Source organism: Vidua chalybeata, chromosome 2, assembly GCF_026979565.1.
Source record: "Vidua chalybeata isolate OUT-0048 chromosome 2, bVidCha1 merged haplotype, whole genome shotgun sequence".
NCBI lineage: Eukaryota > Metazoa > Chordata > Aves > Passeriformes > Viduidae > Vidua > Vidua chalybeata.
This window is the reverse complement of record NC_071531.1, coordinates 112,287,346-112,314,776: the sequence shown is the minus strand read 5'-3', so window position 1 is coordinate 112,314,776 and position 27,431 is coordinate 112,287,346. Positions and strand designations below refer to the sequence as shown.

At 39.3% G+C, this 27,431-nt stretch overlaps 1 protein-coding gene across 4 annotated transcripts in view; it reads right to left on the bottom strand.

Annotated features, from left to right (window-relative positions):
* Nucleotides 1–9,456: 9,456 nt before the first annotated feature.
* The window catches only part of DCAF6 (DDB1 and CUL4 associated factor 6), a 75,937-nt gene continuing 57,962 nt past the window's right edge, over nucleotides 9,457–27,431 (bottom strand). For all 4 annotated transcript variants that reach the window (XM_053934088.1, XM_053934084.1, XM_053934085.1 and 1 more), the window contains 5 exons: nucleotides 18,746–18,884; nucleotides 15,625–15,781; nucleotides 14,005–14,093; nucleotides 11,383–11,488; nucleotides 9,457–9,901 (listed from right to left, as the gene is read on the bottom strand). In XM_053934088.1, coding sequence (XP_053790063.1) covers nucleotides 9,837–9,901; nucleotides 11,383–11,488; nucleotides 14,005–14,093; nucleotides 15,625–15,781; nucleotides 18,746–18,884 — 556 coding nt within the window. In that variant the 3' untranslated portion in view covers nucleotides 9,457–9,836. The remainder of the gene's footprint in view (nucleotides 9,902–11,382; nucleotides 11,489–14,004; nucleotides 14,094–15,624; nucleotides 15,782–18,745; nucleotides 18,885–27,431) is intronic.

Below are 27,431 nucleotides of genomic sequence, written 5' to 3'. Positions count from 1 at the left end.
AGGTGTGGGTTTTTGATCCTGTGCCTTTAAAAGCTGGCAGTTTAGCAACCCCATCAAGCTGCATAATTTCCCACTGGCTAGAAAAATACTGCTGATGATCTCTCAAGTGGAACTGAGCAAAAAACCTTATCTCATGCAAACAGTGAGATGTGTATTTTTGGGGATTTTTTGGTTTTTTTCTCTGTGTTATATAAGAAGAAATCAGGTGTGTTCTTCACTTTCCATGGAAATACTGATTCCTCATTTCAACTGCTGTTTTTTTTTAAGAGCTCCCTTCAATGCATATACTGGTTATAGGATTGAACATTAATCTATAAAAAAGGCCTAGAATTTGATAACTTCACACTCAATGCAGATTAATGAATCTGCAAATTCAGCTACACAAGATCCCTGTGCTCATCCCTCAAGCAAGGATGTTGATAAATGTAAAAAAACTGGCACATTTATCCTGGACTTTTCAGGTTGTACTGCAGAAACAGATCAAATGGAGCCCAGAACAAATGGAAGCATCCTAAACCTACCACCCCTTACAGCTCAAACCCACAGCCTTTAAAAGCAGTGTAGCTCTCAGCTGATAACTGCATTTTTTTGGCCATAACAAGACCATGTGTTGTTCACAGTGGCAGAGCCCAAAGTGATGCACAGTGAATTATGTAGAGAACTGAGAAGCCTCCCTGTGCTGCTGCTATTATGGGGTCATTTTTGTCCACTCACCGGGAGGAAGAGCTGCTTTTCACTCTTCCCTTCTCTGCCCTCTCCTGTGTTCTCTCCTCTTTGTCCATTAGCAAAGGGATCTTCCTGGTTGTGCCATTTTGGAGCTGGCATTCTTTAAACACCAGTTTGGAGATAAGAAATTCCAGGTAACACTTGGCAAATCCAGAGGACGCTGCAGGAATCTGCTGATACAATTCCAGTGTTCATCCATCTACTGGATATGAAATATAAGGAAAAGGAGCCAACTCAAAGGTTTCTGAAGTTCTTTATGGTTTTTTCCAAGTAAACAAAAAAGGTATTTTTTTTCCCTGAAGAGTGAATTAATTTCTTCATAGTCTAAATTTTTCAGCAAGTGAATTGAATCTGATGGGTTTTTAATGTTCTTGTAAAGCCAGGAAAATGTATTAGAAATTGCTAACATTTATCATGTTCCTTGGTAGGATAGTTAGATACTTTGGTTAAAAAGAAACCCCACACTGATTGTGTCTCTTGAATAAATACTTTTAAGTAAATAACTGGGGCTGCTGAACAAATTAAAAATAAACAAAAGACAAAATAATATTTCTGCAAGAAAATGGTGTCCAAATTTAGCCCATTCAATTTTTGTCAGAAGAGAGAGGCTAAAATTATCTCCAGCTAAACCAAGGCTCTTATATACTTGTCATTTAGGAACTCTTTCAGTGACATGCAGGCAAAGACTAGAACTGACAATTATTTCAACAGAAAAAAAGAACAACAAAACGGAGGTTAGAGGACACGTTGTTTATTGTGCTCATCTGACAGCCCAAATGCAATGAGATGAGGCAGAAGTGCCCAGGCACTGTTTACAGGAAGAATCATCTCTTGAAATAGATTTTCATTTCCCTTTGCTCTGTCATAATTAGAAATGTCAATTTCTTTGGGGAGGAAAAAAATAAAAAGGCATGGGAAAAGTTTTTGCTTCCTCTTCTTCCTTAGGAAATGAAAATATGAGTGAGAATTGAAATATCTGTCTGCAATAAATGTTTGTTTGCTCAGCCTAAAACGTATTTACATTTTTGGAAGTGTGGAGTGCATTGTTCATAATCTAGTTAGTTCATCAAAAGTATATTCAGATATGAATTCTTTACCTTTGAATGATGATGAATCTGTAATCCAATGAATTTAACCTGAGATACCAACAAATTAGGAAAAGTTTAGGAAGTGCTGCATGTAGAAAGCAACAGGGTACCTGAGAAGTGCAGGAAAACGTGGGACACACAAGCTGTTCATAGTTTTCAGATACCAAGGCATATTGTGCTTCTGGAAACAATCTTGGAAAATTAATTTATATAACAACATATCTATTACAGTGGACTTAAGTGCACACAGGATAAAGGAACCACAATAAATGTGGTTCACAAAATCCCCCAACCCATTAGTTTTTAATTGTTAAAAACTAAGCTGACTTTTGCTGCATCCGTGGTGCTGGTTATTTTGGTTTGGTTGGTTGGTTTGTTTTTCTCTTCATTTCTGCTCCTAAATCCAGGAGGTTCCCAGATCCTCAGGTCCTGTGCACTCCAGCTGGCTGACAAACCCTTACAGTAAATGTTCTTGTTAAAACGTGGTCCTGTGCCATGTTGGAACAGGATGTTTCTTCTCTCCTGTCTTCATTTCAAATTGTTTTGTGAACTGAAAATTCTAAGGACATTCCGTTTTCAAAACATTTCTGTAAGGAAATACGCTGCCTGTATTTTGAGAGGGGTGCAGTGACTCCAACAACATCAATTCCAGCTTGCAGCTGCGTTTGGATCTCAAGTCCTTGGCTCTGGGCATGTGTCAGGCTGCCAAACAGTTCAGCTTCCCAGCAAAATGGGAATTCCTCCCTGTCTCTGCTGGCTGCTCATGAGAAAGGGCTGTGGCTTCATCGAGTCCCTTGCTCAGGGCAGCCCATGAGGCTTTCAGGCAGGCTTGGATTACAAGGGAATTCAGCTAGCTCTGCATGTTTCACAGCTCAGTGAGCAAACCTGGGAAGAAATTGATGGTTTAAATTGAATTTTGCTTCTGATGTGCCAAATGGACCACCTGGGTAGACTCCTAAATCTGAATGTCTGGCTGTGGAGTACCACCCTCTGAGGCAGCTGAATCCCATCCATCTGCCACCCTCCAGCCCACATTTTAGCCCAGAAGTTGTGTTTTTCTGAAGTGCACCCCATCCTCGGGGGTTACCATGGCAACTGAGGGACGACTGGCAGATGCTGATCCTGCTGCAACTCCACTTCTGTCAGGAGACAGCTAAATCACTAAAGCTCTATTTTATGGTCTTTATTGTAAGACCTAAGGTGATTAAAGAGCACAGGGCACACCTGGACAAACCCACCCCATTCAGGGCTGTTACTCCCCTATCAGTGACAAGTAATTCCATTTTTTGTACCAGCCTGTTTACTATTTTGAGAAAGCCCATGAAGCACTCAGCTTTGCCGTCACACAGCTCACCAAGCAGTGCAGCAGCACTAATGGTTTACCAAGAAACACACATGCTCCCTCTCCTCAAGAGGTTAATGTGAAGCTGCCAGTGTGGAGGAACTTGTTAGAAACTGAGTCACCTCCTATTTTTAAAAGGCTGGTGCAAGGGGACTCACCTCAGAAATGTTAAGGCTCCAAAGCCTGCTTTTATTATTAGGTTGATAAGGAATGATAGGCAAATTGCTTTCTCATTATGCCAAATTTCTCAATCTTTTGAAGAGGACTTTTGATGTTGTCCCTCTCTGTAAACTGGCTCTAACACCATCTTAAAGCCAAGCTGTGTAAAATGTGTAAATATGATCACCACTTACATCAGCACTGAGGCAATCACCAAGCACTGTCAGAGGAGGATTTGACTCAGAGCCTCATGTCTTGATGCTTGAGCATCTCCTGTTTGCTCTCTGGCTGCCAGAAGACCTGGTGATATGGCTCAAAACCCTGGTGGGCACAAATCTGGGGCTCTGTTGCCAGGCAGAAGAGATTCCCAGCCTCAATTTCCCATCAGGAATATATCCTGATGTATGTCCCTTATTTTTCAACCTGCAGTTTCATTCAGATGTCAGCTACCCTCTCATGGAAAGGAGAAGCCCATTTCTCTTCTGCAGCACAGCAGTTTGTTATCCTGCATAGATCTGCAACTTGGAAATACTTTGTTAGAGTGTGTCATGTGGCCACTACCCAGCAACACAGGAGGTCACATCCCTCTGACAGCTTTTAATGCAGGATACCCCCTGCCATATTGCAGGCACCTGGCATTGGAGCATTTCCCTGCAGCCCAGCTGCACTTCAGTCTTCTCTGTAACATCCCTCTGCTTTTAGACTGTCTCTCAGTGAACCAAAATATCATTGCTGCATTGAAAGTTCTTCCCCTTCCTTGTGTCTAACTCAACTTTTCATTTATCCTCACGTTGTTTGCTTTCAGCTGCTTTCTGCTTCCCAGGGAATGGAAGAAGGGAAGTAGAGACCTTTCTTCTGCTCCTCCTGTCTGCTCTCTGCCTGTCCACTGATGGGCCAAAACTGCATCTTGGGTTCACTCCCTTAAATCTTTGAGTCACTTCTCCAAACTGCTTCATCGAATGCCAGAAAACAGAGGGAAAAGACAGCATGAGAAGCGGGATGAGAGAAATTAAACGATGAAGCTCATTCCGTTTCTCATTTCTGCCTCTCTTGCCCAGCTCGCCTCTGTAAGAGTATGTAACAGTCCAAATTTAGAGCCTCCAGACTGCAATCAAATCCATTCAGCACAGCAATGTGGCATTCAAGTGCTGTGAATGAAGCTGAGTTTCTGAGCCGTCACGTGGATTTTCAGTGTGGTGGGGGAAGCGTGTGACTGTCACCCTCGGTGGCACCCATGGCCCCAGAGCAGACACACGCAGTGTGGTTGTGAAGGAGAGGGGCTGGGAATTGCTCCTGCCACGGGGAGGGGGTGCTGATGGAGGTGCTGACTGTAACTCTGGGGGTGTGCCAGGCTCCCTGCTCTTGGGGTGAGCAAGAGCTCCTGCCACAGAGAGAATCCCCTTCTCCAGTGTACTCATTGCACAACCTTTACATGCAATGGTAGCAGGTGCACAGTATGATTATATTTAAAAAGAAAAAAAAATGACGTGAGAAAAACTGGAAATAATTTTGAAGTAGGTCTTCTATGTTACATCCTTGTGCCTGGAAAGCTGCTGTAGTGCAACCAACATCCAAGCCAAACGGTTTTGTCACAGTGCCTAACACTATTTTTAAAGCCATGTTCATTTAAAGACTTAACAGAACTCTTGTTTGCTCTTTCTAATCTTGGGTAAAATAACCATAAATTATTTTAAAGCAGGTATTTCCCATTTGAGTGCTCAGGGAATTAGGTAACAGTCCCAAACACTTTTTCCCATGAACAAAGTGCTGAATGAGTGTCCTCAGAGCTGTCTGCTGACAGCTATGACAACAATAAGTCAGCAGGAATCAAACCCCAACTCACCTTGCACAACCACTGAATGGTCATCACACTCTCGAGGAATAGAAATCCCATCTTGCAACTTGACAAGTGTCACATTCAACCCACCATTAAAAGTACCTTGTGTTAATTATCATTCCTTTAGATGACTTAACTGTTAGAGGTTTGTTTTAAAGGTATGTGGTTTTTAACCAAATTTCTTAAGAAATGAAGTGAGGAAGGAGAAAATATTGGAAACAGGGTCTGAACATGGAGTCATTCTGTAGAGGGGAAGGAGAAGAACTGCAGTGCTGTTTGAGAACAGCTGGAGATCCCCTGGGATTTGTTTCCAATTAGTTACAAAGCCCATTTACAAACTCTATTTAGAGGGTTTTCCATTTAAGTGAGATTTTCCTAAATTAGTAGCCATCAGTTCTTATTTGGATAATCAATCTGTCAAATTCCATGGACTATGCTAGTGTACAGCCATTCTCCTGCAAAAAAAAAGGGCAGCATGATAATATGGTAGAGTCATAATCAGAAAAAAAGGAGCTTGCTTGAAGAGTAGCATATCCCTATTTTTCCTGTCAAAACACCTTGCTGTGGGTTGTAGTAGTAGTTGTTTTTTGAACTTCAGTTTCATCTGCCAGTAAAGGGAAATTAATCTAGAGGGAAGCATTGACAGAAAGTTCTTTAAAGGCACTAAGAAGGTGCCTTTTCATCAAAGAGAACAAAGCAAATGCAAATACTAAAAGGAACATTTAAACCTGTGGAAAATAAATTTCTATTACCTTAAATAACTCAGGCTCAGCAGTAGAGAATGTCACTGAGAAGACAAACTGGATGCTTACACAGATAAAGGTATTTGTGAATGTCATAATTCATGGAAATAGCTTAAAATTTATTTCACCCCACATTTCAAAGACTAATTCAATCTCAGTTTAGGCAGGGCAGTGACCTCACAGATGTCTCCTGTGTCATTTTCTGTGCTTCAGCTGAGGCTTTTGGGGTTGGCCTCTTGTTGAGTGTGTGACTGGATCAGGAGGAATATGGGCTGGGATCCAACTGCTGCTAATTGCAGCTCCTTTCTTAACAGTGCTGCCAGCTCTGCCCATGAAACAGGACTATTCCCAAGGATTCTGAGTGATGGCCTGAGCCTGGCTCAGTGGGATCTTTCCATAAAAAACTGGCTTTCCATAAAAGAATGGCTCAGCTCTTCCAGGCAGCCCCTCTGAGCGTATTCATCCCCTGCACACAACCACACACACACTCGGTGGTTATTTTGTTGGTGCAAGGCCAGTGAAACCCCTATTGAACATTTACTTCTGGAAATTCTTCTTCAAAAACATCATCTGGGATATTCTCAAAGAGCTAAAGATGTACATAATAGCCTACTGTAACATTTATCTCTGCTTAGGTAAGGAAAAAAATCACAATCCAAGTGATGCAGGATGCCTTTAACAAACCTTGTCCTGCCTCCATCAGGTGAGGCACAAAGAGCAGAACTCAGAGTGGTTTGAAGAAGCTCAGCATCTTTGTCATTCAAAGAAGAGATTGTGTACTACAGGGACCATCTGCCCAGGCTTCAAGACACCAAATAATTTACCAGGAATTGTAGCAACATATCAGAGAAGTTGCTTTTGGTCTTTGCAATGGTGTTAAGGAATATCCTTCCTAGAAACGAGCAGTGACACCTGAACCCTTGCTCTTCCCAGCACACAAGCAATGACAGTGCTGGAGTGCATGTGCAATCCTCAGCCCACAGAGCAGCAGGAGAAGGTGTTCCCTGTATCCTATCACCATCCTGTCCATTCATGCTATTAGACAATAAACGCTTTGGGTATCTCAAGTGCAGCAGGAACAGGGCACTAGAGGGAGCTCCGGCAGCACCACCCACCTCTGAGCCCCAGCCTGAAACCAGACCCCGAGCCACGAGATTTCCTTCTCAAATTGTGAGGCTTTGGGATGGCTTACTGCTTTTGATTAACTTCTCTGCACATTTGAATAGTATTTTCCAATATTCTTTTGCAGCTGCAAACTCTGGAATTGCCAGCATTCCCCATTTGTGCCGACAGCTTCTATTATTGTATGGTTCTAGGAATTCAGGTTTAGCCCATTACATAAATGTTAATTTTAAAAAAAGCCAACCAAAACACTATAGATATCTTAGTTTTAGAAAAAGTGCCTGAAAAGCTTCAGTGAAGTTTGAAAAACCCTCCAGATACTAATTATTTCCCTTATTGAGATTAAATCCTCCTTTTAATCAGTAAACCCACAGCTATGCATCAGGAATTAAAGCTACTATTTAGCCTTTGAATAAATAAGAGACATTTTGGGAATAATGTGCCTATTGGGGAACTGTGGGGAAAAAAAGACAAGATTATTGCTGTTGGTATGCTCTTTGCTGGCAATTGCTATAACTAAAGCAGAAGTGGCAGAAGCAGCTTTTTTATTTTTAGAAGGATATCCACAGTGATTTATTAAACCTCTCTGGGGAAGACAAAAGCTATGCTCTCCATATATTTACTTGGGGAGGAATTTATTTTCAAGGCAGAAAACTAATAATTTCTAAATAAGAAGAGTCAGGCTTCTGTAGAAATACCAGGGCTAATTTTGGAAGAAATCGCCTCAAAAATCAACTACGGAGAACCCAGCTGCATTAAACATTGTGTTACTCTATTTCATTCACAAAATTGTTCAGAAGCCCCAGCAGTGGAGCAGACAATTCTATTTTATCTATACACTAAACACCTGATATATTTCCTGTATAGTTCTTTTAAATCTAATGAGATCAGAACCTGTTATAAAAATTCAAGCTTAATTTACATGTGATAGAAAAACATTGCTCAGTGCAGTGCTATGAGCAGCAAGGTTTGAATAGTGCTAAACCCCTGTGTTCTCCCCTTTCCAAACAGATCCACCACAAAGTCATAAATTATTCTTTCATTTCTTACTGATCTAAACATGCTTGACCAAAGCGTTATCTCATGAGAAAAAAGTAGTTATGCTCCCTTCTCCCACAGAAGGGTCACTTACTCCACCAGAAAAGGCAGATATCCATTTTGGCTGTTCCTCTCACTCCATTTCCTTAACAAACAAGCATCTTACCTTGACATTTTCTCCTCTCTCTTGCTGATGTAAGATACTTTCTCAAACACTTAGCAGATCTCCATCCTCTGTTGCACCGACCCCCTTGGGATGTGAAGGTTCCTGGGTTTCACAGCACTCCAGTGTTTGAGGTGTCCATTCTTCTCAGCACCCTCTGCCTCCAAAAACCTCTTTCCTCACCAGTTATTTTCTCCTTTGCCAAATTCTCTTCACTGCATCACTTTCAATGATTTCTTAACTTCTCCTTTAAAACAAACAAGGAAACCACCCAGCCACCCTTATCCATCTCCTCACACTTTTCCTCTCCCCTCATGTTATTCTTCCCTTGCCCAAGGGAATATCTTCACTGTTACTGCCAGCTGAGTTCCATATAATTCCCACTTCTCCTCCCTCTCAAATGTCTCTTTATCTCTCTCAGTTGTTTTAGTTTTCCCTTTTCCCTTTATATCCCTTCCCCATGTCCCTTCAGCCTGCCTGCACTATGAATCAGGACATCAGAATGTTGTGCTAATGTTCCTTTTTATTTAGTGTGAGGAATTCCTTTTGCTGATGTCAGGAAGGTTTGTGCAGCTCATGTGATGAATGTGTATTTTAATGCCAGCAGGGTAATGAAGCCTCCAGTACCTTCATCCCCCTGATTTAGAATTCTTCCCAGCATTCTGAATTCCCCAATGGAGCCTTCTCAGCATCTGCCATCCTTGGCAAGAACTGCCATTGAGCAAACAGCTCCTTCCACTGCTCCATCTTCCTTCCTCCACTTTCTCTTCCCCATTGCCATCCAAAAAACTGTGGAGGAAGGGTAAAGTCCATAAAACAGACTGAGCAGCCTTCCCAAATAATTACTCCTAGGAAACAACGCACAGGAATTTTTAAATTCATGTTCCCCTAAATCCAGTGGAAATTAAGATGTACCTGCTGCTGTTGCAAAGAAGGCAAACTCAGATCTATCAGTGAAATACAACTATTTCACCAGCATTACAGACCCAGGCACAGAGAATGGGAAGTGACATTATACAACTGAGGGAGAGAGAATTTTTGCCTACGTAAGTGTGGGAAATGCAAGAATCAAGAGACACAGGGTCTTAAAAGTCCCCAGTGCTCACTGTAAGAAATAATTGTGTTTGTCACTTCACAAACACTGTAAGAAAGAATGCAAATACTGCAAAGACAGCAATGGGGCTATAGTTACAAGGTGATAAACCAATTGCTGCACAAAGAAAAACCCAGAAAACTACTTAAAACAACCAAATCTTTTAATTAGAAAGCAACAAACATGCAAACAGCAGGTATAGAAATTTATTTGAACCAACGTTTTTACTATCATGAAAGTTACTTTAAAACATTGATCCAAGCTCCCACATTTGCTGTTTAAGGAAAATATTGCACTTGGCATCTTCTAGCACCCCTCATACATGGCAAAACATTTTAAAAACATTTGTGTTTATTTTAACTTGCACACTCTCCCCAAGTCATGCACACAGTCATTCAAAAAAACAAAAGGTTAGGTTATCCAAAAGCAATACCTCAGAATTGCACTAAAGCTCTGTAAGGAAAAATATAATTAATGTCTTATACAAATTTCATTGACTTCCAGGTGCTCACACACAACTGTTGGTTACTCTTCATCTTCGTTTTCATTCTCCTGGCCAGAACCTTCTGATCTGTCGCCTTCCAATCGGTCTGCAAAACACAGATTTAGTAAACAGAACTTGTAAGATTTTCTTTTTCTGGTAAATATTTATTACATGCTGTCTCCCTGGGCTATTACACAATGGGATATGGCTGTGGGGTTTATGGTGGAAGAAAGTCTGTGTGGACTTACAGCAGAGAGTGGGGTAGAAATGTTACCACAAGAAAGGAGGAAAGGAGAAATGCCCTTAAGAATTTCCAAGCATGAAAGCAAAACCTGTGTACAAAAGGAAAAACCTTGTAGCTGCTGACTGGCTGTCAGCACAGAAAAGATGAATGCAAGTATAACATTAAAATGAGATGGTGACTACAAGGGACAAAAGTGCTGTGCTGGGGAGCTGAAACTACAATAGCTAGAGTTAGAAATGTGAATAGTCCAGAAAGTGGGGGATCGCTGCCTGTCACTTCAATACAGAAAAAGTGCCTTTTCATGTAAATATTTAGAGAAGGGCAAATACAGAAATGTGTGAGGGAACATGACTGGCTCAAGAGCAATCACTCAAGCAGCATGCAGTCAGGTTTAGAAACACTCTGCCCAGCCATAACAGATTCTTTGCTGAAATTGTAACTGAAGTGTCGGGCAGTTCTTTTAGCATTTCACTCCAAAGAGATAATGACAACTGAAGGAAACACAGGAGCATGGAGGTGCAGCACTGGGCTGGACACATGGCACCCTCTGGGCTCCCAGAGCAGCCAGAGGTGAGAGAGGAGCAGCAGCTGCCACCAGGCACAGCTTCCTTCCCACCTCACCACTGCTCTGCTCAGCCAGAGTCCCCATATTCAGTATCTCCCATCACTTTCACCTTCATCTACAGGCCTGTTAGGTTTTTGCCCCATATGCCATGCCAGCCTCCCAAAACTTCATCTTCTTGCTTCCTACACAGCGTGTGATGTCTCTCTACTGTCCTCCATCTACAGGGTCAATCCACTGCACTCAGCTTCTCCAGCACCAACATCCAGTTCCCAGAGATGATTCCTCCATGCAACCCTCTTATCAGCAGTTTTTCCCATGGGAACTGGAGGGACATCCTGCTGCCCTGGGAACAGCTGCCAGCAGCCTCAGCAATGCCTCCCACAGTCCTGAATCTTCACACCCTCCTTCACCCCTAGACAGCTCCAAGCCCACAGTCTCAGCCACTTTATCTTATAGTTCATTCCAGTCCTCCCCAATAGTTTTCCCATCACACAGCAGTCACTGAAAAGATCATTCCTGAAGAGACTATTTTTCAACATCTAAAAATATATTTTGCTCTTTGTTTTGAGATAAAAAAATAAAAGCTGCAAAGATGTTGCAAGTCTCACACCGAAGAAGCAATTCCTAAGTACTTCTATGAAGAGAACCTTGAACAACCCTTGAATCTTCTCACCAACCCCAAGTACAGCCATAGCCAGCTGCAGGTTTTGATGATTTTCTAATCAAGCTGCTATTTCATAGACCAGTGCTGTGAACAAGCTCTTCAGAAGTCTCTCACCTGCTCTTATGTGATTCAACGAAGCCAACATTCGGAGCATGAAGGAGGCTGGAACAGTGATGGTGTTTCTGGTCTCCTCCAGCATTAATTCATTACGAGTTATAACCTGGAGGTAGGGAAGGGATAAAAACAGCATCAGAAATAAACACAGAATTATACTGCATCCACAGGGGCTTGAAAGTTTCTGTGCAAAAGCCATTTTCCAGAGTCCAAAATTACCCTAAGGGAGAAATATTTTAATAATTGCTATTGAATACTGTTGTCTGGGGTAAGACAAGTCAAGACAGTGGACTCTGCCTGCAGGTGTTCAATTATCTGTCTAAAGAATATTCTAGTAAGATCCTGGTTCCACTGTCCACATGCATGGCAGATACTAAGATGAGTGACTAAGATAACTTTGGAAATCTTTCATGAAGTAAAGCAGACTGATGATAGAAAGTGCTGTTTCCAGATGGCAACTGTTGTAGAGAACAAAGTTCTAGCACCAGTGCTGGCCAAGAATGTGGGAAGGAAAAGAGATGAGGTTACCCTCAACTCCCACCTTCATGCTGCTAGAAGCTTTTGGAGAAAATCCAAGGAACACAAGCCATTTTCTATCCCACTTCAGGAACATTCTTTAGCTCCATAATTCTTTGTAAACAGAGCTACAGCTTGCCTCAAAATGACTTGAAAGAGCCAGTTCCTACTGTCTCATTTTCAAGGGAAAAAAATCCACTAATGAATACTACTTTCTCTCTTCCCTCATTCCTTTCTCATGGTACTTCCTTGCCATCCTTCTTTCTTTCTCCATAAATTTTAATCCCACACTGTAGGTTGTCTCAGCTTTTAGACTATAGTCTTTTGTTATCATGAAGCACAAAAATTTCTTTAGGTGGAGACAAGTTATGACCATTTTTCAGTCTTTGCTCCCAGATCAGCTGCTGGAAGACAGGAAAATAATGAAATTCTTGTTCTCTCTGAGACTCTTCTAGCCTGTTCCTCTTGTGAGGAACATGTTCTTGCAAATGTTTGCAGTTTCTTCTCCCTTCCCAATCAAAGCACCTCTTTTCTGTCATTCTCACCTGTTTGCCAGGCACTTGGCACAGCTGATCCCTCCCTAACAGAAGCAAACTGAGAAGATAGCAGGCTGCTCTTTATTCCTCTTTCACCCCATATCTCTCCAGTGCATCATCAACAACCCCCCTGACAACCTGGTGCTGAGGTTTTTTCTCCATTCATAAGTTTATTCTCATCCCCACTGTCTTTTCCTATTCACTAAGGTCATAGCCTCTCTCAATTTTAAATACATTTCTGTATCTATATGGAACTTTCATCAAACACAGTTTTTTCTCCCCAGACCTTCTCCCTTCCATAGAAAATTCAGTTCAGGTATGCTGGACACTTATTCCAGCCAAACTTAACATGGTGAGAACTATTTTATTACTGTGAACATCTCCTGTCCCCTACATAGGTAGGGACAGGGAATAAATTAAAAAACAAAAAACAGGACAGGGAATAAATTAAAAAACAAAAAACACGTAAAACTGCAAACAGCACTGCAGTCAATTCTCCTGAAAGTTCTACATTTTTTCTTAAAGAAAACACAACAAAATATCTAAATAATTTGCAATTATTAGAAATACAGGGAGAGAACTAAAGTACAATAATTACTTTGAGCATACATTTATGTTTAGCAATACTTCTAAACCCCAAAGGCTCCAAAACATGTCACAACTAAAGCTGTCACACAATATGCAAGGAAGTGTCACTTCACTCCGTGCTAAAATAATGGGAAGGGTTCAAAACTCACAAGTGGATGGTTTGGGGTTTTTTCAAAGGATGTGGGGTGGTGGCTAAGGTGTTTGTTTAAAATATATTTAGCACTACTACAGAGACATAATGATTAAAAACCCCCAGTCTACTCTATCCGTGCTGCCCAAGAGATTTCACAAAAAAAGCCCCCAACCTGACCACGCCATAACCAAATCTGTCCTATAATATTATTTACAGAAAGCCATATAACATTTTGATACATTGTGTTATGTAAATCACTCAAATATGATTATTCAGCAGTCAGCTGTATGGTCACCCCAGGCCACTTGCTATATCCAGTTATTGCTCTGAGGGCAACATGACAATACTGAGTTACACAGCTTCACATTGGACTTTTATAACTAATTGGGCTTGCAATGTTTGCTTTACTCCATGAAGTTCCTATGTGTAATCTTAACCTTTAAGTCCCTTTTATGCCACTGAACATTTAATAGGATTGATTTTTGTACTCTCTGTTGTTCTGTATATCCTGGTATTTCCTTCAGTTTATTTCCTTCATCTTCCATTCATTTATTTGTTTAGAGACATGCATTCATTTATTAATTCCTGCCAGTTTTCCTTCTATATCTGAGTGTTCACATTTCTTCCACCTCCTTTTATGTACATAATAGCAGATCATGTTATATAATTTCTAGGAGAGCTGAGGAAATGCAAAGTGCCAAGGATATGAAAGTCAGCTGTTCTGAAGGGCAGCTTTTTATTTGTAGCTCATTTGTTAACTCTGCTAATTCAATATCAATAATTTGTACCAAAGGCTTTTATAGAATTAAAGACACAACATTACCATGAAAAGGGAGGAAAGGTTCTTACCTCATCTGCAAGTTTCCTGTTAAAAATCTTGGATTCTTCCAGTGGTGACCAAATTTTTATGTCATAATCAATACCCGAAGAGGCCAGAACTAGAAGTAAGTAACAGTAATTATAAATTAAATGTGCTATGTTTATTGGTATTTTCTGCTCTTAAATGGAAGAAAAATATTTCACTTGAAGCATTTATTTGCAAATGTCAGATCTCACGCTGAACAGAGCTTGTAATTACCAAGTCTCCACATGAGATCTGCTCCATAGATTATTTGGTTTTGAATCTATCTATATAGATATGAAGAAAACAAGTGCAAACATCAAGAGCCCCCTGTTTTAAATTTTAAAAAATCACCAAAATATACAAAAAATAGAAGCAAAAAGTAAGAGCAAACCCAGCCACTACTGATCTATTTCTGCTGATAAGTGTATGCATTAATAACAAAGCTTTAGGATTTGTAGACCCAGGTACAAAGGCAGAACCAAGATAATTTCAAATGCACCTTTGATAATTTCAGTGAATTGCATGTAAATTTATTTGATGTTTAAATATAAAGATGCAATGGATGCTGTTATAAATAAAGTATGAAAAATATGAAAAGTTGCAGAACATTCTCTAGATCATTGCACAAAAACCACTGCAGGAATTAAAATTCCATAGAAAACTCTCAGTAAATGGGAAACTGAACAAGATTAACTGTCCTAGAAGGAGGATGAGCTCTCTTAATGACACCTTCAGAGTGTGACAGGGAGACAGTCACACTCCAACAAGACATCAGCAAAGCTACAGGGCACTTTGAAAGGTGCTTCCAAAGGGAGTACCCAACTCAGGACATTTACAAGAACTCAATTTCAATTAAAAAGTTAAAATTTTGAGGCTTAAACTATGAAGGACAGTATTCCATGTTCCCCCAAACCGTTTGAAAAACCTCCAGCCTCTTCTAGTATTATTATAACAACTTTACTTGCTAATTTATTAATAGCTGACTCTTACTACACAGCCAGGTAAGCTGTGAAAAGAAACAGTAAAACAAATACTTTCTCTGAATGTGCCAGAGGCTGGAGGATGGTTCACACAGCTACGTGTGATTCCTTCTACTGCTTTGGTCCATCTTTTCTATGGAGGATTTCCTCTAAACACAAATTATTAGAATTTCTATGAATTTTATTAATTCTCTGATCTCACAATACCAGTGAGAGGGAGACACCCACTTCCACTGCATTTTTTTGAATAGAGCCAAATAGAGACCAGATTCCAATATAATTTCTGAGTATTGCTGGCATTTCAGCAACCCCATATTTCCCTCATTAGTGTCACAGAAAATATTTTATGTGTTGAGGGCAGGAAAAAATTGAGATTGTTCTTATTACATCTGACAGTATTTCTATAAATTCTGTGCCAGGAGAAGTCTGATTTCAATAAACTTTTGAGTAAGGAGGGATTTAAGGGCCAAAGGTCATCAGTAAGAGGCAAAATTAAAAGCAGTATTATCTGAATTATATAGTGAACCATGAACAACAGTTCATTAATCATTGCATTGCTCTGTTGAGACAGAGTTTATGACTGAGCTTTAAAATGCTCTAGTGCAGATAAGCTGGACATGCAGAGTGGGAGAATGCTGCTCTTACTGGGGTCGAAGGGGTGAGGCTGCAGGCAGTTCACCACATGGTTGTCAGCCTCCAGCAGCATGAGGTGCTCAGCAGTGTGGCGGTCCCAGATGAAAATGTGGCCACAGTCTGAGCCACTCATGACAAAGTTGGATCCCCAAAAGTTGGCTTCCTTTATCTGCAAGAAAAACAAAACTTTGTAAGACCCAGCCAGTGAAAAGCCCATCCTGAGCACACTCCTCTGTCTGCACTAACAGTGCTGCTGAAGGAAAGCTCAGCGCATGCAGAAATGAGATTTAAGAAATTTTAAAGGAAGCCTTTAAAGAAGAGTGATTAAAAAAATGAAAGTTCAGAAAGTTTTAGATTGCCAGAGCAAAGTAGCTGCTAACAAAAAAAAAAAAAAAAAAAAGAGAGAGAGAGAGAGAGAGGAGTTGGGGCAGACTGAACAGTTTGAAAATAAATGTCAGCAGATCTGTCACTTTCTGAAGTCACAGAAATGATACTGGAGACAGGAGTAAGCAAAGGAGTTTTTAGGAAAAGTTTGGCCAAGTTAAAGTTTGTGACAGGCTAATCCCTGGTGGGGATTTTCCATTATGGAGAAACAGGAGACAAGACAGAAGTTTGTGAAACCTTCCTCAGAAATCACTTCTGATTTTACTCAGCATGGGACCTCAAAATAACCATTGTTAAATGATATAAATTTGCTACCTCATGTCCTCCAGAGGTGAGAGGTTTGATGGGATGGCAGAGAGAGAAGGGGCATTGCTTCAATGACAGAAAACTGAGTCACGAGATGTGAGCTGAGAGCTCCACAACACTCTGGTGTTTGTGCTGCAGGAACAAGCCTGGAAGGCTGCAGTGTAGCCTTGTGTGTAGAATTGTTATTTTGAGAGCCAGCAGTACCTCTTACAAACTCTTTTAATGGACATACAGGGTGCAAGCAGGAGCTTCCTGTGCAGCAGCTTGTGGAGTTCACACAGACCATTTCCAATGCTGGGAGTTCAGTTTGGCATTTAGGAGCAACTCCAGCGTAAGGGACAGAATTTTGAGTTTGAGACTATTTACACAGAATCCTGCTATGAATTATTTTCCAGGAAAGGCTCTAAAGAGGGCCATGCCTGGATCCTTATCTTTCTTTTGGCAGACTTCCCTCAGAAAATGCCCTGAAGAGAAGGGCAGAGATGTTGCCTTGCTCTGTGCTTTGCCTCAGCTACCTTGATACAGATTCACTGGTAAACTGAACTCTTATGCTTAGAAATATGTGGTTTATTTCCAGCATAAATATGCCCAGTTTTACATTTCAGGCTTGGTAGATCTTGGTCTATAGAATATGTCCCAATGACTGCAGTCAATGCAATAAAGTCATCCTGATATCTAAAAATAAAGCAGAGAAGCTGCATTCCTGTAATGAATTCTAATGTATTAATCTTTCAGCAGCTTTTGTCTTATAGCTCCTTTTAATACGTGTTTTCATTATCCTGTTACATCTAGATTATCTCTAATAATAAAAAAAATTAATTTTATATTTTAATTTTCAATCATGACCTCTTCCTGTGTCCTTTGTATTTTCTTACTCATACTTCTTAATACTTATAAAATCTAATTTTAGCACCACAAAAATGAACAGAACTGAAATTCACATTTAAAAATTTTGGTTTTCAAACATTTCTAAAAGTCACTGTTTTAAAAGCAGGATTATAAAAAATGTAAGACTGCCAAATTAAGTTTTCAAAAGTAAGGAAGAATGAGAATTATTCCATTTTCCTACATAAACTTAATTCACTATATATACATATACACACACCCATATATATGTAAAAATTATTACATATATATAAATGGTTCATGTAAATGACAACTTTATCCCTGGGCTGCTCAGGTGTGTAGGAAACAAAGCTTTTTTAAGCTGTCTCCTTCATAAATTTGAAAAGAAAATATCATTAGCCCTTGCCTTGCAGGAGTGAGGGTATTACTCAAACCAGCAGATGAAGTTTGCAACCATAGAGACCAACAGGGAAAATAAAATTACATTTTCTTTCATTCTGTGCATTCCTTGTCATAGGTGCTTGTGTGAAACAAAAGCAAGAACTTCAACCCACATCCCCAAGAAACCAAACAACAAAATCTGTTAAATAATCTATGTAGTAACAGCTATGCAGACAGAGACTGAATTAAGACTTATATGAACTCACTTTTAGTATCTTTTAACCACAAAGTGCCTGATGCCAAGACCTTTAAACTAATGGGAGTTTGAACAATTTAAATTGATTTCTGAAATACCATGCAAAACTTCTGGTCATTAATCAAAGTTTATTCTATACCCTGTTGCTTATGCAGACTGAAATATGTATTTACTCAAGCATTTTTCCCAGTGCAATCAAAGCTATTCACACAAACCCTAGAAAATGGCATTTTGGGGGTAAAGGGATGACTCCTCACATCAGCTGCAAAATAACTCACCAGCTACTTCTGCAAAATATCACCTAGAACTCAGAACTTCACCTCTTCAAAATATTGCAAAAACAAAAAAAAAGAAATAGCAAGGAAAGCAGCATCTGTTTTTCATGCATCATTGCTTTACAAACACAGTAACTGTGTTTTCTTAAAATACAGGATTTTGTGTGAAAAAGACGAGGCATCGAGTAGCTAAATTATAATTTAATAGCTAGCACTCGTTCCTTTTTTAATTCAGAGATGTCAAGGTTCTTCAAAACTCTGATTTAATCCTCACTTTCCCTTCCAAGATCTTCAAAGTTAAAGATTAAATAATAATTTTGAACAGCTTGGAAGGGAAGTGAGTGATAAATGAAATGATTTATTAAAACATAATTTGGAAGGGAGGCACATTGTATGCCTCATAAGCTGAGAGAGAAAAAGAAAAAAAAGAAGAATAGCCCAAATTTTAATGGATGTTATGGGGAGAGAGTCTTAAACTCAGGGGTATTGAAATGCCTTTCACAGTGACACGAGACATGCTAATTTTAATGTTCATTTAGAGCAAATTCTGTGCCTTCCAAGTGATCACAGAAGCCAAAGTGCTCACAGTGCATCCCAAGATCCTTTTTGGCAAGCACAGCAGGGCAAGCAGCTGCCCTGAGTGAGCCCATGAAGCCCCAGCCCCCAAAGGCCCCAGAGGCTGTACCATGGTCCGGGAGTTGCGGTGACCTTTATAAACCATCTTTATCAAGGGGCGCCTGATGTTCAGCGTTTCCAGTTCCTCCATCTCCTTCCTCTCCTTCCTCCTCCTGAAGAGCTCCTGGATGCGGGCGACAGCGGATCGTCTGTGAATGCAGAGAGAGCAGCACTGAGAGCCCCTCCCCAGACACTGCCAGGGGCTCCCAAAAATCATCATTAGGCACTCCACCACATTCTCCATGAGTTTGACACAGACATCAGCATAATCCCAACTGTAAAATTACAGACGTGAATTTTTTCCATCCTGGCTTACAACAAGAATAGCATGCAAGACAGTGGAATGTCAAGAGATGCCAGGTTTTATTCCCCCTCTGTAGAACAAACTTCAGCTGGCAAAATTCACATGCTATTTTATTTTCATTCTCCACCCATACTGAGGTAGCAAAATTCTGAAGTGAAAAAAAAAATCTATGCCAGAAGTTTTTAAATTTTAAAAAGCCATTAAGGATCTAATGTGTCTCTCAGTGTGATTTGGTTTCTCATAAGATCAAAAAAAAACTATGCCAGAAAAGAAGTTTTTAACTTTTAAAAAGCCATTAAGGATCTAATGTGTCTCTCAGTATGATTTGGTTTCTCATATGATTTTGTCCAATGTATTTCTTGTCAGTATTTCTCTATGACAAGACTTAAGATTTAGACAGCTTTTAAGAAGTTCCTACTAAGGCAGAAGATGATTTGAGATCAATTATTGAAGCACCTATCCCATATGGGAGCAGTAAGGTTTACAGCTGGAGATTTTCTAAAATAACAGAAAAAAAAAAAAGCTGAATTATGTAATTTGTTTTGTGAATGTTCAATTCCAGGAACTTATTTTTTATTAATCTGTGAAAAGACCTTGATGTCAAATTTTTCCTGTTTAGCTGTTCAGTTTGCAGATCCCCATAATTCCAGCTATGACCAGACGGTCACATCTCAGTTCTTTTTCTTCTGCCATTCCTTGTCATTATTAGCTTTGAGGTCCTGAACACAGTCCAAGGGGAATGTTACTCTCAAGAAGAAGCAGGTACAGATTTTTGCAGAATGCAAGGAGTGAAATTATTACAGCAATTTGTATGATCCTAAAAATTAAACTGATCCAGGAATCTTACTACACTGCTGCCAGAAAGTAACCTGAATTTGGTTTTAAGTAATGTTTTCCAGTGTTTTAGTCACTGATCCTGGAGACTCCAGCAACAAGTCCTCTACTCCAGAAAAAAACCCCAGCAGATCTATTTCATAACTAATTCTCTCAGCCAATTTTTGTTCAATTTTTGCCACAGGAGAAAGTTGCACCAAAAAGTTAAGGTGAAATAAATGTTATGCTACAGCTAAGCAAAGAAGGAATGTAAGTCATTAATGCAAGCTTATTTACTATAAAAACAAATAAACAACATACCACACACTGTTTTATTAAGATCATCTAATACAGCTAAGCTTCCAAAATAAATTTTAATTTTTTTTATAGAAACCAGAAGAGTTTTGAAAGCACCAGCCAGTGGATTCATTTAACAGTATGCTATTTATTATAATACACTTCTTAGATGCTTGCCTAGGAAACAGCACCAGAAAAAGTAGACGACTACTACTTCCTTGGTGAGAGTTTTCTATCCTTTCAATCCCTAGACAATTTTTTGGTTCATCTTTTTTTTTACTACAGTAAATAAATACACTGTATTTTTAGTTGTTATAATATGCCACGTTTCAACTTTAATCTTCAACAGATTTAAGAGGGTTCTTCACAACATCTTCATACAACAGAGGGGGAAAAAAAGCCTATGTTCTTTATCTACTGTGCTTTAAAGATCACTGAGTTATTCTCCTCACCAGTTTGCTTCTACATAAAGGAAAAAGGGTGGCATGCACATGATATGCTGCATCAAACACTTACAGAAACTGTAAACCATTATTTGTGCAGATTTGGGTTTTACTTGCTTTTAAAAAAAGATGGGGTTTGTGTGAGAAAGTAAAAGCATCTATCATTTACTGTGATTCCTTTTTGTAATTTCGGTGCATTTATTCACATTAATTAGAGATGTGCAGTGAAGAGGGTGGGAAGTTAAACATCATTAGGACTGACAGAGCAGTAGACCTGTCCAGCTGTTTCAGAAGGGTTACTTGCTGGACAGCAGGAACAAGTCTTGGGATTAGAAGATGATATTGAAGTAGCTAATTGGTAAAGCAAAGTAGTTTCTTGCACAATTCTTCATCCAAACATCTGTATGAAAATTAATCTCCTCCTCTCCATTCCCCTAGGCTGAAATACGCAGACATTACAAAAAAACTTCAATACTACTCAGCAATCAGAATCATGCATTTTTAAATAAGAGCAGAAGCACAGAAACAACTTTTGGTTTAAACTGTCTTTCAACTAAATGGACCTCTGGATGTAACCTCCTCATTTGGGGCCTCATTTTAAAAGGCAGGAGCGGATTTCTATTTAGTTCTTGTGAAGTCAATGATCACCTTCACCAGGGAGAGGGCAGCCAAGCACACACAACTGTCATACTGGGATTGAGCCTTGCAGAAAGCAAGAACATGGCAGAGGCAAGTCTGCTCCAGAAAATTTAAATATGAGCCCAATTTAGTGACATTTCAGAACAAAGAACATTACAGGAAAAAGCCTTCTCTCTGAGAGGTATTACTTGTTGATAACTACAAATTTTCTATACATTTTTTAAAGTCATACACGCACAAGAATTTTAAAATCTGACATAGCTGTTTTCATTTGTATTTGTGATGAGCAATTCCTGTCTTTGCCAACACAAACACAGAAGCAGCCTCATCACTTGGAGCATCAGTGGGTACAGAAGTGTGCTGTGCAATTTGAACTGTTCTGAGGTCAGCTTGAGCTGAGCCTGGCTGAGAGCTGCTGCTTCCCTTCCAAACTGCTCTTCCAAGCACAAAATGTCAGACAATGGAATTTATGCACATTGTGTCAGTGCTCCTCAGGCAGCCCCATCAATGGGTACAGTTCTAGGAAGTATTCACAGAGCACAGCTTTTCCCCTTATGATCAGCCAGGTTTGAAGACCTCAAAGTTAATTGCTGTAATTAATTATCAAAAGACCATTTAAATTAAGCCTGAGATGAAAGGAATAGGGATTCAGAAGTGAAGCCATATTTTTTTAGTTAAACATAGGTACAAGATAGGCAAACAAAAAAACAAACCCACAAAAATCCTGTGATGCAAACTGATCCACAGCTATTTATTATAAATGGAGAAAATGGAAACTATGTATACACATAAGTCTTAAAATACAAAGTTGTCACATTGGGTGTTTTCTGTATATTTAGAAGTTCTGAAGCACAATGAGGATTTTTTTAAAAACAAGAATCTGTACAATTTGCACAATTAAATACTTGGTTTGTTTGTTAAAGGACAATAATGTAGTGGCTGCCATAAAACTCATCTGGTACCTGAGATAACCCTGCTTCTTCCAAACACCAGCCTGATAATGGTCAGTCTCCTGAGCTCAGCTGGGTGCAGAGCTCACATCTCCCTTCTTCCTTGCTCCATCCTTCTTGTCTCAGCTCTGCACTGAGTATTGAGCTCAGTATTGATTCCTTCAGTACTGAGGGTTTTTGTCATTTCTCAAGTTCCCAAATGTACTCACACACAGACAAAGATGGTCTCTTTTTCATAGTAGAGCTTTGGGCTGGAAGGGACCTTAAAGATCCCAGGGGCAGAGACATCTTCCACTGGACTAGTGCTGAGGACCACAAATCCTGATTCCTTCTCTTGAGCTCTCTGATGTTAACATCTTAATTTTTTATCCACTCTTGTTGCCATTTTCTCCTTTGAACTGTTTCCCTATCCAAAACAATTGCAGAGAACCTAAGGCTTATAACCATTGACTCAGATCTTATTTCTCCAATGCCTTATGATCATTTGGACAATGCTCCCATGCACATGGTGGGATTCCTGGGGGTGTCCAATTGAGTTGGACTCAGTTTTGTGGGTCCCTTCCAACTCAGTGCATTCTGTGATTCTGATATTATTTGTGTCTGTATCTAAACCACTGCAGCAAACCTTGATCCAGGTCTGTCATTTCTTCATTGATCCTGTAAAGGAATCCACGTGCCAGCTACCACTGATCTGCCCAAGAATTCCAAAGGTTTGTCTTAACCATATTAAAATAGATTCCTTGACTAAATGCCAACATTTGATTATATTTCTGATATTGATTACTTCCTTTAGGAGCCTCTGAACCTGTGGAAGAGATTTACTGCTGCTGTCAAATTTCAAGCATTAAGACAGCTCAACACCAAAGGCAAAACCATCCTGTTAACAGCACACTGACACTACCCCTAAAGCCCAAGTTATTTCACTGTTGACCATACAAAACCAAATGTTTACTGTAATGCCCTCCTAGGTGATTTTCCAGCTTTCAAACACAGTCAATGTTTAAACTATTCTCAGTTAGAAAACATTTTTAAATTTTCACCTGATATGCTGATGAATGATGATGAAAAGCAGAGAAAAAAAGACTGATAAAACATTCTATGCTGAATGCATCATTTATTTTATATTAAATTTATAGCAATATGAAACTAATATTCCCCTGGGCTGCACTGAAGAGCTAAAGAATTCCTTGGTAAGCATGCTGAATATAGCTATTGTAAAATTTCAAGTACAAACAGCAAAGATTCCTGAACCTCTAAGAAAGCTGACGAGTTAAATCCAGGTATTCCAATTGCAGCTAAGATGAAAATATAAGACAAAGAAATACAGATCTGCACTATTTTCCTGGAGGCACTTAAAACACAGGACTCAGGCTAAGTCTTTTATGGAACCTCATCCTGCACCTTTGCCTTTTCAGCCACATAAAGCCAAGATGTTAATTTTCATCACTGTAACACCTTTGGGCCATTTCCCCTCTAGATGGCCTCTGGTTGAAATCACAGCAGAGAGTCTCTCCCTCTTACAGCATGTGGCCAAACACAATTACCCAAATTGCCTTTTATGTTCTTACAACTGCTTCCTCAAGTATTTCAATGAAGAATATGAGATCAAGTGATTTTTTTCATTTAACTCCATTAAAAGCAATATTGTGTAAAATTTAGCATCTATCTTTCTAAACGTGTATTACCCAATATAGCTCTAATAATTATGCTTAGTTCCATAACCTTGTTCAGGCAAAAAATATAAATGGGTTTTGATCCATGTAGTCTTATATTTCTGTCCAGAACTGGATGTTCTCTACTACCAGACAAAGCAAGTCAGCAGTACCCATGCAAATAGAACTCGTTCCTCAGCAGCTCAATTAAAAAAAAATAAAAGGAATATTTCTTTTCACAAGCTACACACTTTTCAATTCCATTAATTTCTATGGCACACGATAAAAATGTTAATAGGTTGTAAAATGTATACACTGCCATTTCTTTTCAATTTCCATGCAACACATGCAGCTAAATATAACTCAAGCAATATGCTCTGTAATTCATAGCATTTGAAGTACAGCAATTCTTAAAATGCCAGTTAGATATGAAAAACAAGGACCTGATAAATCCAATATATGGCAATAAAAAGGAGGAGGGGAGGAATAAAATAATTAATTACCTCATTATTCTATCACCTATCGCTGTTCCTCTGATATTATATCTAGTAAAGGGAATAACAACTGAAGTCATTCACAAATGCTGGGTACCATGTTTTTCAAAGGTTAGCATCTCTTACAAAATGTGCTCTATGAATTCCAACTGAGAAGGCTCCTTCCCAGTGTATGAGTCAGTACATGAGACTACTTGCATTTCAGCAAAAATAGTATTCAGATTATGTAACAGTACACAAAGTAAAGTTATAAAATGCAGTAATTCTTCATAGATCACAGCACCTCTACCATCATTTCCATTTTACATTCTTATTTCTTTAGATTTTAACCTACTAGTTAAAGCTAGTTGTAGCTTTTTCCAGGCTTAGCCTCCACCCCCAGATCAACTTCAAAGTCCAAACAAAATTAATTCAGTCATTTAAGTAGGAAATCAGCCCTCAGAGAGCTGTTTTGACTAATTTGTGAAAATTAAGATCAATCCATTAAAAACTGCACTCTCTGTGTATGAAGAACATTTTGCATAGATTTTTTTTCTTCACCTCCCACAGATTACAAGGTACAATCCTCTGTTTGAACTAAACTTGCTGGACCCAGAAAGTTTTAAAGAAGAAATGCCCTTGCATATGTCCAGACTGAAAGACCTGCACATGTTGTCTTATTTGTCAGAGAAGGCACCTTTTCCTGGGGATTCCCTAAAATGCACAGAAGGTTATTTACTCTGGTGAGTATCCAGCTAAACTGCTCTGCTGTACAGAAGATATTTTAATTCCTTTTTTTTTTTCATTTAAAAATATTCTGTGCACTTCCTTGTCCATTTTGTTAAAAAGAGCATGTATTGACCAGCCCAAAAACATGAAAAAATGAAATAACTGCTTAGCTTCTTTTAGTCACTTGTGAAGACCATTCCTACAGTGATACTCAGCGGCTACAGAAATGCTGCTGAAAAAAGTCAGATGTCACATTCTCAATTATTTCTTCTGAAAAAATGTCCTTCTGTGTCAAAACTGTTCCTAGCTGACTCCTAGTCAACATGCAGCTGACTTACCCAATCAAGCAAAGGATTGTGGTATTTCTCCACATTTTGCTGCTACTATTTAAAGTCCTTTTCAAAATACTAAGGCAGGTGCAGACTTTGCCCAGTCCTTCCTGATAGGTCAGTTTTAGGTCAGTTGGTGAGAGACCACCTATCCTCATTATGATTTGAGATGTATAAGTATCCACAATATGAGATTATGTCCCTTGTGTCTATTCTTAGATTATTTGAGAAAAAGATCAAACCCTCAGCTTGAAAACATTACAACTTGGATCTGTACCCAAATAATACTCAAATAATGGAAGCCTTGTACAATTAGATTCGCAAAATAAACAATATTTATTCATAAATCTGAAATCTACATCCATCTTAGTAAAAATAAGGTGAGATGCAGGAGGAAGTTCTCAATTTATTTAGAACTCTGTTTAACAGAGCTATCAGAAGGGTATTTCTGCCACTTTTTTCTTTAAGAGGAAGCTACAGATCACAATTTCAGAGTACAGAATCAGAAATCTACCCTTCTTTTTCAGTGGAGAAAGTTGTACTTCACAGTGGGAAAATGACTCAGACAGATTCCTTTATCTGAATTTCTCCACCTGTAGAGTATTCTGCTCAATGTAAACAGGAGCTATTTGGTTTATAAGAAAACACAGCCTAAAGAAAAAGAAATTGATTGTAGACAAAGCCACTAATGCTACATATTGGAAAAGGCTTATTAGTCAAACAGTTTTTTGCCTTCTGTCTCAGAAGACTACAACAGCCTTTTTAAAAATTTTTGTCCTATAGAAAAATGATACTTTTTTCTTCATTACATAAAACATGTTCACAAAAGGTAATTATTGCAGGCTAGTCTCTCTTCTTCAGAAAAAAAAAAACCACAACCAAACCAAACCCAAAAAAAAAAAAAAAAACACCAATGCAGGTCCCCTTAAGTATTTGACAGAGAAAAGAAATCTATTTTATTACTCAGTTATTAATGCCATTAATTATCTTATAAGATGACACCTTGGCAAGTGAAGTATTAGATAAACTCGGAAAAATGAGATTTAGTAAAGGAATTGTTAGGTAACACAATTTACTGAGTGAGGAAAGAGAAAAGAAGCCTACAGAAAGCATCCTGGAGGAGTGAAGCCCCAGACTTGCAGGCAATTTTGTGCCATGTATTGCTACTGGTCCTTGAGCAGGGTGTAGGAATGGAATCATGCAGCACATTGAGGGTGGGGAAATTTATTAATAGAGAGGACTGTAGGGCCTTGAGAAAAAGAAAATCAGCAGTATAAAACTGAGTTGCACACCTCCTTCTGGTGAAAGGGAACACTCATTAATTAGGAATGACAAAGTAGGGAAGAGTGCAGGGTGCAGGGCTTGTGTTGGACCACGAGCCCCCACTGCAACAGCGACAGGCAAGAGAGGAGGAGGACTCAGCTCCAGCTCATTGTGCTCAGAGAATCCTCTCTAGACCAGGAGTAACAACCACAGAATTACTCCAGCAAAACCCAAACAGTGCAGGGGGCTGGGCTACCACATTCAGGCAAGAAGTGAAACATGAAGAGGAGACAGAAACCAGCATGATGGCAGGAAACCCATGAATTTTTACTGCTAAGAGTGAGAAAAACTTGGCACTCAGTCTAAGGAGACAAAACCTGAAAATGGACAGGATGGACATCATTCAATGATGAGCACTGGGCGTGAAAAATCATTTCAATCAAAACAGAATGTTAACACAGAACAAAGTGACCAGTTTTAGTTCATGTATACTCAAGGTAGCAGCAATGCTTTCAGTTAGCTTCCTACTTGTTAAGGGACATGGGGGATTTTATATAAATTTGATCAGTTTGTGAAAGGGATTTTAGGCTATAACAACTGCCATGGTACTACTAGAGAGAACTTCCAGTTCCTTTCACTCTAATATGAGATATAAATACTAAGAGGGCTTAGAGCTATGGCTTTTAGAACCATCAGTGTCTGCTTCCTTTCTGGAAATCCAAATTCCTTTGAGCACACACAGGATGTCTTACTTTTCCTCAGTATCTCAGAGTCCATTTGGAAACTCCTGAAACCTGAATAATA